Below are 17,058 nucleotides of genomic sequence, written 5' to 3' on the forward strand. Positions count from 1 at the left end.
TTGAAAAAAGAAATTGAATATAAGAAAACAAATAGAAACAGTAGAAATAAAACTACCATTAGCAACAGCAAGAAGGAGAATAAAACCTATTTTTAAAAAGAGTTAGTAGAATAGTGTAGCTTTCTTTGAAAATCCCATGAAATAAAATGAAATGAAATACAACAAGAAGATGAAAATGAGGGAGGAGATTCTACAGAGGATGGAAAGGGGATATGTGCATAATTGTAATTATTCCCGAAGAAGATGATACAACTAGAAACAGAAAAAAGTCACATTTTTTAACCAGAAATAAAGTAAAGTTTCAAAGAGAAAGGGCATACCTTATTTGAGAAAAAGTAGAGAGAGGTATAAATAGCTATAGCTATAGATCTTCACTGAGACTTGCCATTTGTGTTACAGAACTTCAAAGATAAGAATACTTCATGCATATGAGCAGATAAAGCAAGTGAAAAAATTATGGATACATGTTTCTCTACATTAGCAAACCAGGTGACAGAGTCAGTGGAACAGTATCTGCAATTTCCGGGTGTGTGTGTGTGTGTTATAAAGGATTTGATCAAACTTATTGTTCATATATAAAAGCAATGGAAAGATTTATCAACATTAAAGATCTCACTCATAGGCCCTCTTTGTAAAAATGACTTGGTAATTAAATCAACCAATTAAGCTAACCAAGGTATGAATTAATATAAAAATTGTACAAGTAAGAGAATCATATTTTGGAAGAAGCAGATGGAGTATGCAACTTAGTCAGTAAAGGACTAAGGCTAACTATGGCTGTAGGAATTATTTTGTTCTATACAGTTGGGAAAGGAATTTTAAGAAAGAATGTTAAGTTCATAAATGGCCTTGTTTTTAGCAACAAATCAATACTACTAACATTGACAAATCAGCAAATACAAGTGTAATTTATTATATAAAAGAACAAATGAAAGAAAATGATGAAACATTAAAAACATAAATATCATATGAGATGACAAATTTAGATAAAACATACTTCAAGCAACTAAAATGAATAAACTAGTTTATTAAGTGAAATTTAATCTCAGATTAAAAAATAAGATCCAATTCTATATAAACATGATACAGTCTCCAGGAAAGAACTCGCCCATACAAGACCTCTGACCTAAAGAACTGTAAGATAATAAATGTATGTTATTTGGAAACACAAAGGTTGTGGTAATTTGTTACAGCCTACAATAGAAAACCAATAGAGCAGAGGCACAAGAAGGGGCTGAAAATAAGAAGCTTGACTGAAAATCTTAAAGGTGCAATTATATCTGCAAACACCGTTCCCCATCCTTTATGGCCAGGAGACTGCCCCTTCCCACGCTGGCAAAAAGGGGGAGGTTGATTCTCTGTAGAAGCTAAGCCAGAGTTGTTCTAGGACATCAGGCAAAGCTGAAGATAAGGGTAAGCTACCTTAAAATCTATAAAGTGAATAATAAAGTCCCCTAGCCTCTTTTTAAGCTCAGCTCTCATACTGCTGGCAGCCAAACACAAATACTTCAGAGAAGAGCTTAGAGAACCTGCCCTGGGGAAACTGATCAGCCTAAGAGAAATTATGCACAGATACTGACATGTGTTTCTGGCAGTGAAATGGTTGCATCCTCACTTGATTACTCTACAGTAAAGACCTCTACTTGGCAGGTCGCATCCAAGCAAGAGCTTTCATTAGCATTTTAATGCCTGATTCGTAATTATTAACAGACACCAAAGATCACCAGATATTTTAGAAAGGCCTGTGATATGAAAACCAGGCCAGAACAAATATAGTAAAAAGGAACTTGTGGGAAACAGAAACTTCAGGGAGCAGAAGAAAATACACAATAAGCTACAGTAAATAGTCTCATTAATTCAAAGATACTTATCGAACACCTACTACAGTAGGCACTCATTGTTCTAGGCATTCAACATAAAGTAATGAACAAACCAAATAAAGTTTATACCTCATGAAACTTACATTATCTCAGAGACATAAGCTACTAGACCTATGAAATAAAAATGGGAAACTGTAATAGAAATATGCAAAGAATAAGATAGAACTTCTCAAAAGTTAAAAATGTGAGGACTTTTTACCAAGAGAAGGGTTAAATGACAAAGTTGATGAATAGAAAATGGAGAAAAGATAAAGCCTTAATTAGAGGACTAGGCAAGGAAGGTAAATATCAAAATAATAGAGATTCCAAAAAGGAAAGAGAAATGGAGAGAAGAAAAATTTTTTAAATATACACAAAACAAATTTCCCAGATATTTATGAGTTTCTAGGCAGAGAATAATGAATGAGAAAAGATCCACTCCAAGGTACATTATCATCAAGATATAGAACACTGCAAGTAAAAAGACTTAAAGATCTTCTCAAAAGAAAAAATAGATTCCATCAAAAAGGACCAGGAATTCAAATGACAGCAGACTTCTCTACAGAAATAATGAAATGTCAAATACAGTGAAGAAAGGATTGCCTTAAAAATATGGAAGGAAGATGATTTCTAACCTAGATTTTCACAAAGCCATACTTTGAAAATAGAGTATGGGAGTGGGATAAAGACATCAAAAACACACAAGGATTCAAACATTTTCCTCCTGTGCCCCATTCTGGGGAAGATACTGGAGGCTGTGCTGCAAAAAGCAAAGGAGTAAACAAGAAAGAGGCTTCAGGACACAGGGTTTTTAACACAAAGAAGAGAAACAGAAAATTCCTAGAATGAGTACCATGTGGGAGATGTAAAACTTGGGCATGGGCTGCCAAGGAAGAAACAAGAAACAGGAAGTTCAACTGACATGTTTGAAAACAGTGAGGGGAAATGAACAGTTATATCAGAGAGTTTGGGGTGAATTAGTATACTATGCAGCTCAACTGATTTTTTTTTTTTTTTAATACTTTAAGTTCTAGGGTACATGTGCACAACATGCTGGTTAGTTACATATGTATACATGTGCCACGTTGGTGTGCTGCACCCATTAACTCGTCATTTAACATTAGGTATATCTCCTAATTCTATCCCTACCCCCTCCCCCCACCCCACAACAGGCCCTGGTGTGTGATGTTCCCCTTCCTGTGTCCATGTGTTCTCATTGTTCAATTCCCACCTATGAGTGACAACATGCAGTGTTTGGTTTTTTGTCCTTACGATAGTTTGCTGAGAATGATGGTTTCCAGCTTCATCCATGTCCCTACAAAGGACATGAACTCATCATTTTTTATGGCTGTATATTATTCCATGGTGTATATGTGCCACATTTGCTTAATCCAGTCTATCGTTGTTGGACATTTGGGTTGGTTCCAAGTCTTTGCTATTGTGAATAGTGCCGCATAGTTACATAATTATAGGATGTAAATGGTGGCTATTAATGTATTCCAAGTGGTAATATAACTATATGGGAAGAATGGAAGAGGGAATATGGTGAGATGGAGGCTTCAGAGAGGGAGGGGGGAGAATATTGTGAGAGGAAGAAGTCCACCTCTTCCCTGATAAGAATTTAGCAGGTAACATCAAAATCAGAAAAATCAACAGACAGGAAAGTGACCCCATTACTTTGAAAGATGGTCCTAAGTACCTGGAAAAAAAAACTTTAAAAAACAAAACAGCTGAAACCTTTGAATATGGTTCTTTCTAGAGACCAGAAAGCAGAAGTTTCAGGGAGAAAGATTTACAGTTTTTCAATATAAATTTGGAGTATTTGAGAGGTTCAATATATGTCACGTGTCTTCCTATCTTGGCTTCAAACAAATTGAGAGATGAGCAAAAAGAGAGGCAAGTGGAGAGGAACTGTCAGTGTTGTTAATAAGAAAGGCCAATTTGGAGAATGGTGGGCATGAACCCCAAACAGGCTTATTACCTGAATCCTGGCATTGGGCCGGGGGTGGGGGTGGTGGGGGGTGCCTGCTCACACAGTGTCAGGATGCTGAGGGATACCCCCCAGCCCACTACACCCACCACATATGTACATACTGTATGGAGGAGATGGAGGAAGCTTTGTTCCAGCTGAACAACTTGAGACCCCTCTCCACAACCGAGCTGGGAAAATAGTGACATTCCTTTCAATTTTATGAATTGAATAAAACAAGTATTTTAGATCAGTATTCAGAAACCATAGACACAGCAGCACCTTCCTTCTGGCTTGTCCTATGTTTGAGGCTCAAGGCACATGGCTCCTCTTTCCCAGTATGTTAAGCTTTATTTTATGTTGAGATTCTGAACTAGAAATAGGTAGAGTCTAGCTTAAGAAAGAAGGCAGCAGGAGCACAATTTTTTTTTTTTTTTGAGTCATAAAGAGCAATGCTCCTTGCTTGCTTTCCAAGTGGGCTGTCCTGCCTTTGTACCCTCTTCTCCAGCATGCCTCCTTTACCAGTATTATTTATCCTTATTTCCTTACTGGTGTGGCTCTGAGAGACAAGGAAGCACCCTGGGGGACTCTCAGGAAGTCCCTGCTGGCATTGGTAGGAATAGTAGCCAAGGGTTGAGACTCCAAGTCTCTCGATGAAATGGACAGACCACACTTCTGCCCTTGGAGAACTCACACTGTGGCTTTGTTTTTTAACTTTCCAACTTTTATTTGTAGGTTCCAGAGGTAAACATGCAGGTTTGTTACACTGGTAATTGCATGTCACAGGGGTTTGATGTACAGATAATTTTGTCACCCAGGTAATCAGCAATCCTCACCCTTCTCCCACCCTTCCCCCTCAAGTAGGCCTCCATGTTTATTGTTCCCTTCTTTGTGTCCATGTGTACCTGATTTTTAGTTCCCACTTATAAGTGAGAACATGTGGTATTGGTTTTCTGTTCCTGCATTAATTCACTTAGGATAATAACTATAACCTGTCTTGGTGCTCAGGTGCAATGAAGCTGAGCTGGTATTGCAAAGAGAAGCTTAATTTCAGGGCTTCCTGGGCATTTAAGGCCAGAAAAATTCCTGTTCCTAATGTAAAAATAATAAGCATTCATCACTTCTTACCTCGTAAGTGAATAAGAAAAGAAGAAGGAGCAATCATGTAGGGGTTGGCCTTAAGTGCTGTTGCAGAAATCTCCGTCAAAAGCAAAGAAGCCTGCACTTTCATCCCTCAATCCCACAGAAATTTTTTTCTGCTTTTATGGTTCTCATTGCACTGAAAAGGAAAGCCACCAGACAAAAAATGAGCCAAATGCAAAGGCAAACAAAATCAGTCCAGGTTGAGAGGCCTGAGGAGAACATTTCTTAAAGAACATCAGGATATTCTGATATTTATATCTGTGATTTTTTTTAAATAAGCAAAGCAGATCCTCTTAGGAAGTAGACAACTATCCTTGATTGTTGACGGGCTGTTGGTAGAAGAAATCTATAGGTTCTAAGTATATAATCTCAACAGGAAAAATGCAACTAACTCTTAGTTAGGCAGGGACTATCATATACTATGAGGAATAGTAGAACTCGGGCTTTGGAGACATTATTGGATTCAAATGGAGCTGTTTGATATTGGGCAAGCTATTTAACCTCATTGAGCCTCAGTTGCTTCATCTGTGGATAATAATAGTGATAAAACTCATGAGATTGAGATGAGTTTTGTTCTTGTTTCCCAGGCTGGAGTACAATGGCGCCGTCTCGGCTCACTGCACCCTCCGCCTCCCAGGTTCAAGTGATTCTCCTACCTCAACCTCCCAAGTAGCTGGGATTACAGGCACCTGCCACCACACCCAGCATTTTTTTTTTTTTTTTTGTATTTTTAGTAGAGACAGGGTTTCACCATGTTGGCCAGGTTGGTCTCAAACTCCTGACCTCAGGTGATCCACCTCCGCCTCCTAAAGTGCTGAGATTAAAGGCGTGAGCCACCACACCCACACCTGGCCCTCAACCATCTCTTTCACCTTCTGCTCATGACAGTTTACTAGAATTTTTTTCCCTTGAGACTGAATGTCAAGTCAAAAACAATAAAAAATTGCTAATCATTACTATGACTCCAGAGCTACTTGCTTCTTTAAAAATTCCTGAAATTATAAAATATAAAGCCAAAGCAATGAATTTCTAATGGTGGAATTGTAGACACTGTGGCCCCCCGGGGATGTTATTTCAGATGGGGCAAGGGGATATTCCTAACCTATTTTAAATCATGCCAGCCTAGATAACTATGTGAAAATTATCTGGGTGCTTAGCAAAACTATTAACTAGCACCCCTTTGGCAGTTTTACATTAAAAATCCTTTATTAGCTTAGGTATGACCTAGTGATTTTTAAAATTCATTACTGAATTTTGAAAGCCTCCTCTTCAAAACAAAAAGAGCCCATTGTTCTTAATTGGTAATACCAATGACTCCTATAAACTATATGTTAAAACCAATCTTACAGCTAATAGAAGGGTAAATATGATGCCAACTAATGTTTATACTTACACAAGTATCTACAAATATAAAGAAGTAGCTCCTTAATAATTTCTAAAAAGAGACCCATTGATTAATCTACTTGAGTCTCTTAGCAAATGCTACTGTTTAATAACTCATTTGATGGTAGTAAATTTTCTCCTGAAGCTACCCTTTCTTTATGACTAGGCAATAAGGTCTATGGATCTGGGAGACCTACAGTTGTTATTCAATTCCTCTGCTTCCACATAGTGTGACTTGGACAAATGACAGGCCCTGCTTTTCTCCATTACTACCAGGATGGAAGTTGTAGCCTTCTCAACTGTTGTGGCAATTAATTGCCAAGTTCTTGGTCAACTGTCAAATCTTGAGTGGAATATGGATCTCATTGAGATGCTTTGGAACTGTGTGGGAGTAGTCACTCCCACAACATTTATTTCCCCCTTCTCCCTTACTAAGAGAGCCCTGATTTTCTAAAAGATGACTATGTGCTCAGTTGAAATACTGTTTACACTCCCTTGCAGCTATGTCTTGTGACCAAGTCGTGATCAGTGAAATGTAAGTGAAGCATTGACAGAATCCCTTCCTAAATAAAAAGACAAAGCCTAGCAAGGAGGCCTTCTGCCTTTCACCCTTCACTCTTTCCCTTCTTCCTGCCTGGAACACAGATGTAATGCAAAAGAATAAACCATTTTGTAGCCATGAGGATAAAGCCATACATTAAGAAAGACAGATCAAAGGATCTGGGTTCCCAGATAGCATCTTGAAGCTATTTTATAAACCCTGGGCAGTCTGCTTTCAGACTTCTTTTTACCATGAGAAAAATAAATTCTTGTTTGGTTTAATCGCCAAGAATGAATTTTTATTATGTGCAACCAAGTGCAAATCCCAGCCAATACAATCTATGGACTCATGAGGTCTTCATCTGGATCTCATTCCTCTTCTCACCGAATCAAGACTCAGGGTCATCTCTGAGCTGTAGGGGAAAAACCTGGAACCATAAAAATTCTAGAAGATAACATAAGAAAAACTCTTCTAGACATTGTGATATTCCCCTCCGCACCCCATGTAGCCAGAGGCACCTATTGCCTCAGGGAAGAATAGGATTGTTAAACTAGGAAAGTAGACAAAGGCAGGGTAAAAATAAAGCCTAATTGGTTACCCAGAGGTCCAATTTATATAGAAAAGGCAAAATAAATGCACAATTGTTTTCCTTTTCCTAAAACAGTTTTGAAAATTATGAGCTGGTTCCCTCTGAACCATCAAGCAATCAATCTGTTCAGTTGTTTTTAAAATATTATCAATTAATAGATATAATCATGTTTGATGTGTTTTAAACAATTGCGATTATCTTTTTTTTTTTTTTTGATGCTCAAATTAGCCCGTCTTTGGTCAGTGACAGCCTATTTGAATTGTCCCCTTCTTGACACAACCCTAGTGGTAGTTGATAGTTTTCTTGCTTTCTGAAAATATTTACAGATAAAATGATATGATGCTCTGGGATTTGCTTCAAAATGATGACATAGGAAAAAGGGTTATAGATGAAATATGACTGTCCATGAGTTCATAATTGTTCAAGCTGGTTATGGCCCCATGGAGATTCATTATAATACTTTCTTACATTTGTATATGTTTGAAATTTTCTAAATTAAAAGTTAAAGATAAAAAAATTCAGTCAGGCACCTATAGTCTGCAAGCACTTGGGAGTCTGAGGCTGGAGGATGGCTAGAGCCCAGGAATTCAAGACAAGCTTGGGCAACATAGCAAGATTCAGTCTCGAAAGGAGAAAGAAAAAAAAAAAAGTTGAGTCTTGAATGCCTGGCTTTGATTGGGGGGTGGGGGGAAGAAAAATATTTCTAAGTTCCCTAGGCTTCCCTTTACTTATTGATGAGTGGGCACAGAGGTCTGACTACAGAGCTGTACTCTAAGTCAGAGGTCATGAGCTCTCAGGATATACCCATTACCCCCATCGTAAGGAGGGCATGAAGAAACCCTCTTGGATAGGGGAGAGAACAGAAGGATGGAGGGTAAGGAGAGGGGAAAATGTGCGAAAAGCTTTCAGAGCTTCACGAGTTGGGTACCTCTTGGCAGCTTTGCTGGTGGTCACAGGGTTGGGTAAAAGGGGTTCCCTCACTACCAATTTGTCTTACCACCGTCTTCCATTCTTTGGCCCAGATTCTAGTCTCTCATCCCCAACAAGCCTGATTCTATTTCTTGTGGTCAAGGGGATCTTGCTTTCCAGATAGGACAGGAAGGAGCACTGGGCTGGAAATCTCGAGGCCAAAAGCCGAAGCCTGTCAGTGATTCAAAATGACACGGGGTTTTGGGTCTCACTTTCATCACCCATGAAATGAAAGGTCACCCTGCAAGACTGAAGCCCCTGCAGTGTCCCAAGCATCCAAATCCAACACTCAAGAAACCCTGGACCCCAACAGCCTGTCCTGCAGGCCTCCGTGCCTTTTCACTGAACGTCTTTTCCACCATTACACATCATATCGCCTCCTAAAGAAAAGCGCGACTGCTATCACTTTTTGCAGATAATTGGAGAGGCGGTGCCCAGCATAAGATGACCCCAAAGTTGACAGCACTTTCAGGCTTTGTGAATTAGGCGCGTCACCGACTTGTACGATTTCTCCTCTCCGCCCTTGCTCGCCTGCAAATCCTGACCCCCGTCCACACTGCGGAGAAATCTCCTAAGAGACGGCTGCCAGCGTCGCCTCTGCGCCCAGGAGGCGTGGAGCAAAGGACTCGGGAGCTGAGCGCGCTGCGGCCCCGCTCCCAGCGCACAGCGCACAGCCCAGAGGGAGGGGCCGGCGGGGGCCGGGCAGCGCCAGACTCGGAGCGCCGGGCTCACAGCGGCTCAGTCTCCTCCCGAACCCAGCCCGGCTGGCGAGAGCGGCAGCCAGTGCGAGCCAGAGCCCGGGCCTCAGAGCGGGTAGGCGGAGGGCCGGCGGACTGGAGCGGCGGGCCGCGCTCGGGGGCCCCGCCGTGTGCGCGTCCTCCCATCTTATCCTGGTAAGTGCGGGCGGCTGCGCCCCGCCTGCCGCTGTAGCCGCTGTGGTGGTCGTCCCCGCATCCCGGTTGCGCGCATCCCGTTGCTGCTCTGCAGGCTCACAGGTGGCTCTGCCGTGGATGTGGGCGCCCCAGGCCCCGCTAGGAGTTAGCCAACTCTCTGTGCTCCGGGGCGTGGATTTGGAGCCCCCGCCTCTCCTACCCTTGCTTTTGGCTTGGGATGGGGGGCGTGGGGCAGGGCCTGCCGTCGGGGGAGACGCGCAGAGGGGCGCTTCCATTCCCCAGCCACCTACAAACGACTCAGGGGGATGCGGGCCAAGCGCCTCACCAAATGCAACCCAGCTCCAAGCTCACAGGTGGGGCGTCTGTCCTTTAGATTTATTTTCCTATTAATCCACCAGGGAAAGTTTGGGACCACGCAAGGCAAAGCTGGGGCGCGGCGGGGGGCGAACATTCTCCTACGGAGGCAGCTCCCGGGGAGACCAGCGGTGGGTTTTCAGGGGGAGCGAGGATCGGGCTGGAGATGACTTTGCGCCCGGGGAGTTGAATCTGCCCCTGCTGGTCGCCCGGACCGGGCATTTACACAATCCCCTGAGTGCTGTGAATCGCTTAATCGTTCCTGCTAAGCGTTGACGTTCGCAGCCAGCTGGGAATCTCCGTGATGGGGTCGGGTTATCTCAGGAGTAGCAGCAACTCAGCGGGGTTGATTTGTGCTCTTGCTTTGCTCTGAAAACCTGAGCTCCAGCTAATCTCAGTATTTAAGTGGCGTGTGTTTAATTAGCTTATTTTACACCTGAGATTATCTCAGCGACTGCCTCCAAAATGAAATCGTTGATATGGAAAAGAATAGTCTTTTTAAAGAAAAACTAAAAAGAGAACTCTTCAGAATATCAGCTGTCAAGTCTGGCTATTTTATCCATCTCCTCCGTGGGATAGCGAAAGAAAACTCTGCTTTGGATATCTAACCTATTTAAAGTCAGTGGTGGGGCTATTTTGGGCAGATTTTGTGGACAGAGGTATTGCTACAACTTGCGTATTGTTTATGAAATACACATGTGGTCTCTCGAAATAGCCTACTTGTTATTTCACTGCATTGGGAGTTGTTTGACTTACTAAGCTGCCTATTTTAAATATGACTAAAGGTTGTTTTTTAAAAAAAAATATTTAGCTGAAAACAATGTCTAGATGTTTAGGGAAGGCAGCTTGTGCATGTCACCAGAATTTTTTTGGTAAACTTAAATTTGTAAAGGACTACTTTCCCGCATCTGATAAAGGAGAGACTTTTTATGAAAAATAAGATCTGATATCATTATGTGTGCAGAAAAAAGATCACTAAATTAAAGAAACACTCACTTTCCAAATGATAGGTTAAATCAGAAAAAGTTGCCTACAACTGAGAATTATGTAATTGGACCAAAAGAAAACAATGAATAATTGTTAGTTGCCAAGTACCTAGACAGTTCTGAAAGAAGTCTAGGTACCTTTATAGCACTGGAAGGTTATTACATGATTTAAGGTGAGATAATCTGATAGATTTTCACCTGTAAAATTTTTATTCTTACATCTGCCTTCTCTGCACCTAACATTGGATTTACCAAAGTATTTATTTGGGTTTGTACATCTTCATAAGTGCCACATCCCATACTAAGTGCTACATATGTTTTTACTCATCTTGAAAACAATCCTGGGTGGTAGGTACTGTAATTGTCCCCATTTTAAATGAGGAAACTGAGGCACAGAGAAGTTAAGTAACTTACCCAAGATCGCACAGCTGCAGGACAGGACTTTATCATATCTGCAAAGATCTTTATTAAAAAGACGTGATTTTATGATTTACTTATTCTCGTTTTTATTTTTATTTAAGCATAAATGATGAAAGTTTCCTGTGAAGCATAAGAATCCCTGATTGTGAAAGTGCCCCACCAGCATCGTTAACTATAAAGTAAGGAAAAGTATGAAAGAACCATCTGGTTGAGTCTAAAGTTGGAAGATCACCATATCCACCAGAAGACCCAGGATGGATCTGCAACAAAGCACCACCATCACTTCCCTAGAGAAATGGTGTTTGGATGAGTCACTGTCTGGCTGCAGAAGACATTATAATGTCAAGAAAAAACTGAAGTTAATTCGAGTCTTAGGCCTTTTCATGGGTCTGGTAGCCATTAGCACTGTCTCATTTTCAATCAGTGCCTTTTCTGAGACAGATACACAGAGCACAGGAGAGGCCAGTGTTGTAAGTGGCCCTAGGGTAGCACAGGGTTACCATCAGAGAACTCTCTTAGATTTAAATGACAAGATTCTGGATTATACTCCACAGCCACCTCTTTCTAAGGAAGGCGAGTCTGAGAATAGTACAGATCACGCCCAAGGAGACTACCCGAAAGACATCTTTTCCCTTGAGGAGAGAAGAAAAGGTGCGATCATTCTGCATGTCATTGGAATGATCTACATGTTCATAGCCTTAGCCATTGTCTGTGATGAGTTCTTTGTTCCTTCTTTGACTGTCATCACTGAAAAACTGGGCATCTCTGATGATGTGGCTGGAGCCACCTTCATGGCTGCAGGAGGGTCAGCCCCAGAACTTTTCACATCTCTCATAGGGGTATTTATCGCTCACAGCAACGTTGGCATAGGCACAATTGTAGGTTCAGCAGTATTCAACATCCTCTTTGTTATTGGCATGTGTGCTCTGTTTTCTAGAGAAATCTTAAACCTGACATGGTGGCCGCTCTTTCGAGATGTGTCTTTCTACATTGTTGACTTGATCATGCTGATCATATTTTTCCTGGATAATGTCATCATGTGGTGGGAAAGCTTGCTTCTCTTAACAGCTTATTTTTGCTATGTGGTTTTCATGAAATTCAACGTCCAAGTAGAAAAATGGGTGAAGCAAATGATAAACCGCAATAAGGTCGTCAAGGTGACAGCACCAGAAGCCCAAGCAAAGGTTGGTGGTGGTGGATTTTTATTTAATGCTTTTCTTGACTACGGTTCTGAATTATTATGTTTTTGAGATCTGCAATTCTTTTGATGTGATGGTGTTTGGGGCTCTTGTGGATAGCAGATTGATTCTGCAGTTCTGTGATAGCTAGACTAACATAGCAGTGGAAAAAATAATTTTGGGGTATTCTTGCAGATGTTTACTAAGTTCCTCAGCTACTTGCTTCAGAGTAAAACACTTGTAAATATAGGTTACATAAGCCTCCCAAAGCCGATTCAGCAGTTATTTGTCTCTTATTTTCTGAAAGTGGGCATAATGATTTTGTGAACAATTTAATTTTCATAGGAAAGTGTGTATGTGCCTAGAAAGTTGCAAGGCCTTTTCTTTTTAAATGAACACATGGCAATTACCAAGAAAGAACCATCTCTTTAGAGATGTCTGAGGAAGAAAGTTTGTGTCACCATAGCTGTACCTTCCAGTCAGCAGCCTAGCCCAGCAGGGCTTGTCATTATTGTTGTCATGGCTGTTTTTCTTGATTGACACAATCATGTCTTAGGTCACTTGACCAGGAACTGATCAGCATCCATTGTAAAGAGAATCATTGGCCAGCCCTGCCATCTGCCTCTGCATCACAATGACCCACTTTGCACACCATAATAAACATGACTTCAACTATTTTTCGAGTAGAATTTGAGGGAGTTTTAATAACAATCGTGGCCATCCTACCACTTAGGTGAGTGGAAAGCAGATTGGTAAAGAGCTTAGAAGTAATTCCTGCAAACACGTAAATTATTTTTTTAAATAGTGGACAAATGGCATCAATACAATCGTATGTGGTATTGTAGTGGAGTTCTGATTTATATCCTAGCAGTGGAATGTCATCTCTGAATGTGATTTTAAACAGAAAGCCAAAATACCTACATAGACTTTTCATGCCAGCATCTGGGAAAATTCTCATATATGCAAAAAACAGATATTTGAGCAGGGGGTGAAAGATTTTGTTCAAAAAGAAAAGAAAAATGATATTAATATAGTTAAATTTGCATAATTCTTTTATAGCCAAGTTTGATGACCATCCTTTTCATTGCAGCCATGAAATGGAAGCAAAGTGCAGGATAAAACACTAGTAATATTTCTACTTGTACTACATATTTTCTAACATTTCTCTCGTATGCTTGTTTGTTAGAAACTATAGTAAAACCAAAAAATCATTTAGCAAAATATACGGCAAACAACCATTCAGATGTGACAACTGAGTACATCTCCTTCAGGGCATAAAATAGGACCATCATTGGAAGTTCTCCCCTACTCTAACTTAGCAGCCAAAAAGGTGATCCCTCAAGTGCTCTCCTCGAGTCCGTTTGGGTGGTTTACATTGATAGTCTTGTGTTTATTCCAATTAAAGTACTGAACGATTGTCAAGGAAATGCTTATTTTTTAGAGGCAAGGAAATGATTCGATGTCTTATAAATTTCTTGGGTGCATCAATGCTGAAAAGTCTCTTTGAGAACTCAGTACTTTCTTGTTTTCTTACACCCTAGTGGAACTTCATTAACTTAGAGACTTGGCTGAATGTTATATTGGCAACATTTATGAAAAATGAATCTGCAGAGCAATCCAATGGTGTATGTAGGATTGCGGAAGGATTTTGTATTCTGATTTTAGTGGGGTGGAAGATGGTTTAGTGGAGTGGAAGATGCTTTCATGCGTTTTAGAAATAGCTTTCCAAATATAGGTTTATAGACTGTATTTAGTCAATTATAAACCATTCATTAAAGTAGCCCTGGAATGATCTTTACCTACTCAATTAGGTGACTGTTATGTCATTTTTATGATTATTTTAAGGTCAGAAATTCAGGTTGTCATCCCTTAACCCTTGTTATTTGCATCCATAATTTTGTGCTATACTTAATATTGTGTGTTCTAAAATTTGGGAATTCTAGATTTACTTGATTAAAAAAGAAAGCAGGTTATATTCATAACTATTTCTGTTTCTGATTTCCCCCCAAAATGTGTTCATTGTATTGTTTTCTATTTAGCACCAAATAGCTTTAATTTATTCCAGTTAGTCGTTAATGTTTCTTTTGACATTGGTTAACTAATGGAAGTAGAGATTTTTTTCTAAACAAAGCTATGTCTTATTTTGTACTTCTCAAAAAAATGCCAGAGCACAGTCACACGTTTTTAAGTGGAACGTGCATAAGGATGTGTGATTTCCTTTAGGAAATATCACTTGCCAATTTCACTTTTGAATTATTGCTGGAATTTTTTCTGTAATTACAGCCTTTATCATATGCCTGATTGCAGAAACTTAGGGAGGTTTGCCCCCCAGGCACTGAACATTATCACATCTCTGAATGTGATTTTAATGTAATTTGATTCATCCCGAAATGGGGATGAATCCTGGAGTGTGGTCATCTAGTCACCTGGCTGCAGAGTTGAATTCTGACTGTGTAGCTTACCTTTCTTACAGAAATTAATGCTTCTGACATCACCAAAACATCTAGGAAAAAAAGACTTTAAGCCAAATGCGGCCTTCAGTGGAGTCTTCCTAGAGAGGAATGTGCTGTACAAGAATTTAGGAAGCAAAATACTAAGCATGTTTTCATGCAAAGTCACTTCATTGTCCTGTTTGCAAAATTATGGGACATAGGAGTTTGGGAAGTTAGAGGAATCACATTTTAGATATTCTTATACAAATCATCAAATGGTTCTTGCAAAAAAGTCAACTCTGCTGGGCTCTAGGCAGTGAATATCCTTGAAACTACTTGCTTCATAGACAAATAGAAAATCTTAATTTGGTTCCATTGTTGATGATGTACATCATAGGGTAACTGTGAAGCATGGAAAAACGTGAACTGGCATTATTTTTCATAGTTAAAGCAACAGTTTCTCATCTCATTTAAATTTCTCTACCTTGTGTGTGGTTCTTATTTTTATTATTGTTATTTCTTTTAGTGATGCTACTACCCTTTTTAAAAAGTTATATACCATCATGACATAGTGAAGAGACCCTGGGGCTTTAACTCAAAAAGGAAAGTGTTTTTAGCCTGGTTGTGTAATAAGCCCAGTGATTTCAGAGAAGTCATTTTAACTCTCTGAGCCTCAGTTTCCTAATTGGAAAATGAGAATAATGATACCTACTTCATAAGATTGGTAAAATTATTAAATGAAGAAATGAATGTTAAGCATCTAGCATGATCCTTGGAAAATGTGGGTTGTTTTCAATGAGTGTTAATGCCTTCCTTTTATGTTTCATTCTTAAGTGAAAAATGAGTTGGAATAAATTATTTTAGATTCAAGAGTTATAAAACATTCCTTGAAGACTGAACTTGCTCCAGTGAATCCTTGAGTTAAGCAGTCCGTCATACCCCTTAGGGTTATATAATATTTGCTGTATTATAATATTCATAAGCTCTAGTTCACATACAGTGAATATAAATGGGTCAAACATTAACTCCAAGGAAACTTCAAAATGTCTTTATTTCGTCCTGAAATTTTATTATTTGGAATTTTGCTTAAAGTGAGTAGCTCATTGGCTGGGACTTAGCAATATCCATTCTAAGCAGAGACTTTTGCTTTTGGGGTATTTTTATTTATAGATGTTTGGGGCTCTCTTCTTAAAATGTCTGTATAGCTGGTTAGGAATAAGTTTGAATCCTGCAGGATGTGAAGCAGTTAAGTTTCAGATCATTCGGCTCATTTTGCTATGCTCCTACCCTGGCTGCTGGGGGCCGTTGATCTGTTATGGTGCTAGGCTGTCATTGGCCTAGAAAGCAGCTGTCCATGGTATTTAACTTCGTCTTAGACTTGGCACTGTAATCTGACAGCAAGTTGGCCTGGTTCTAATGAAGGGCACAATCTAAATAAAGATGCTTAAAGCTGGATAGTTGGAGGGCCAGACTACTTAGTAATTTAGGTGTGCTTTGCTTTATTCAGTTTGTGTGTTTCTGAAAAGCTGTAAAGGGTTTTAGCAATTCAAATTGTGATTAATGTTCTTTGGAAAATCAGGATTAAAACAAAATTATTATAAATATTCTTCATAAAGTGAAGTAGTTCTTGTAAAGTACTAAACCATAAATAATTGTAGAAGTATACATGTGTTGCCTCAACTTTGCTTAAAACACAGAATTTATTAATTAGTAAAATTAATATACAAACTTCAAAGTAGGTAAGATGGTCCTTATATTAAATAAAAAGATGTATTACTTGATAGATTTGGAAACTAATTCTCTGTCTTTCTTAAAAGAAAAAAACTTAGGCATTAAAATTCTTAACTGACTGTGAAAGTAGTGTGTTTATCTAGGGATACAGCATGGTGATATTTTCCTTATTTTGTTTCCCTCTACTTATCCTAAAAGTAAACCCGTCAGTTACTGCTTGTGATTCAGAGAGTGAACTAGGCATTTTGAGAGACCCAGAAGTGGATTTTGATACACACAGTTCAAATTGCCCTTGGCCATTTCCCTTGCTATTCTGGTTTCCCCTGGCAACAGATGACCTAAACTTTGTGAATCCTAGAGAACTGGAGTCACCATATCTCTCCCTTCCACCTTCCCCTACTTCATCTATTCCTCTCTTTGTCCTTCTTTTCCTCTCCTCTTCCCTCCTTTTGTCCCCTTCCCCTCTTTTTTGTTAGAACTAGATAATTTGTATCTTAACTTTAGCAAAGAATGGGATCGTATGTTAAGCTATTCTCTGGCTACTGGGGACACAAGTGCATCCAGAGTGTGGTTTTGGCAAGTTTAGTTTTTCCATCCTTTTATTTTCAACC

General features: G+C 39.7%; 1 protein-coding gene and 1 long non-coding RNA gene across 11 annotated transcripts in view; one reads left to right on the forward strand and one right to left on the reverse strand.

Annotated features, from left to right (window-relative positions):
* The window catches only part of LOC117981642 (uncharacterized), a 279,710-nt gene extending 270,617 nt beyond the window's left edge, over window positions 1-9,093 (reverse strand). For 7 of the 8 annotated variants that reach the window (XR_004673227.2, XR_008619761.1, XR_010109165.1 and 4 more), the window contains exons 1-2: window positions 8,953-9,093; window positions 4,957-5,107 (exon numbers count right to left, since the gene is read on the reverse strand). This is a non-coding gene — a long non-coding RNA (uncharacterized LOC117981642). The remainder of the gene's footprint in view (window positions 1-4,956; window positions 5,108-8,952) is intronic. The other variant, XR_008619765.1, reaches the window with a different exon arrangement.
* Window positions 9,094-9,207: 114 nt separating this feature from the next.
* Window positions 9,208-17,058, forward strand: part of SLC24A2 (solute carrier family 24 member 2) — a 276,357-nt gene continuing 268,506 nt past the window's right edge. For 2 of the 3 annotated variants that reach the window (XM_024930150.4, XM_024930152.4), the window contains exons 1-2: window positions 9,208-9,346; window positions 11,208-12,290. In XM_024930150.4, coding sequence (XP_024785918.1) covers window positions 11,361-12,290 — 930 coding nt within the window. In that variant the 5' untranslated portion in view covers window positions 9,208-9,346; window positions 11,208-11,360. The other variant, XM_024930151.4, reaches the window with a different exon arrangement.

The sequence above is a fragment of the Pan paniscus genome, chromosome 11 (genome assembly GCF_029289425.2).
Source record: "Pan paniscus chromosome 11, NHGRI_mPanPan1-v2.0_pri, whole genome shotgun sequence".
Taxonomy (NCBI): Eukaryota; Metazoa; Chordata; class Mammalia; order Primates; family Hominidae; genus Pan; species Pan paniscus.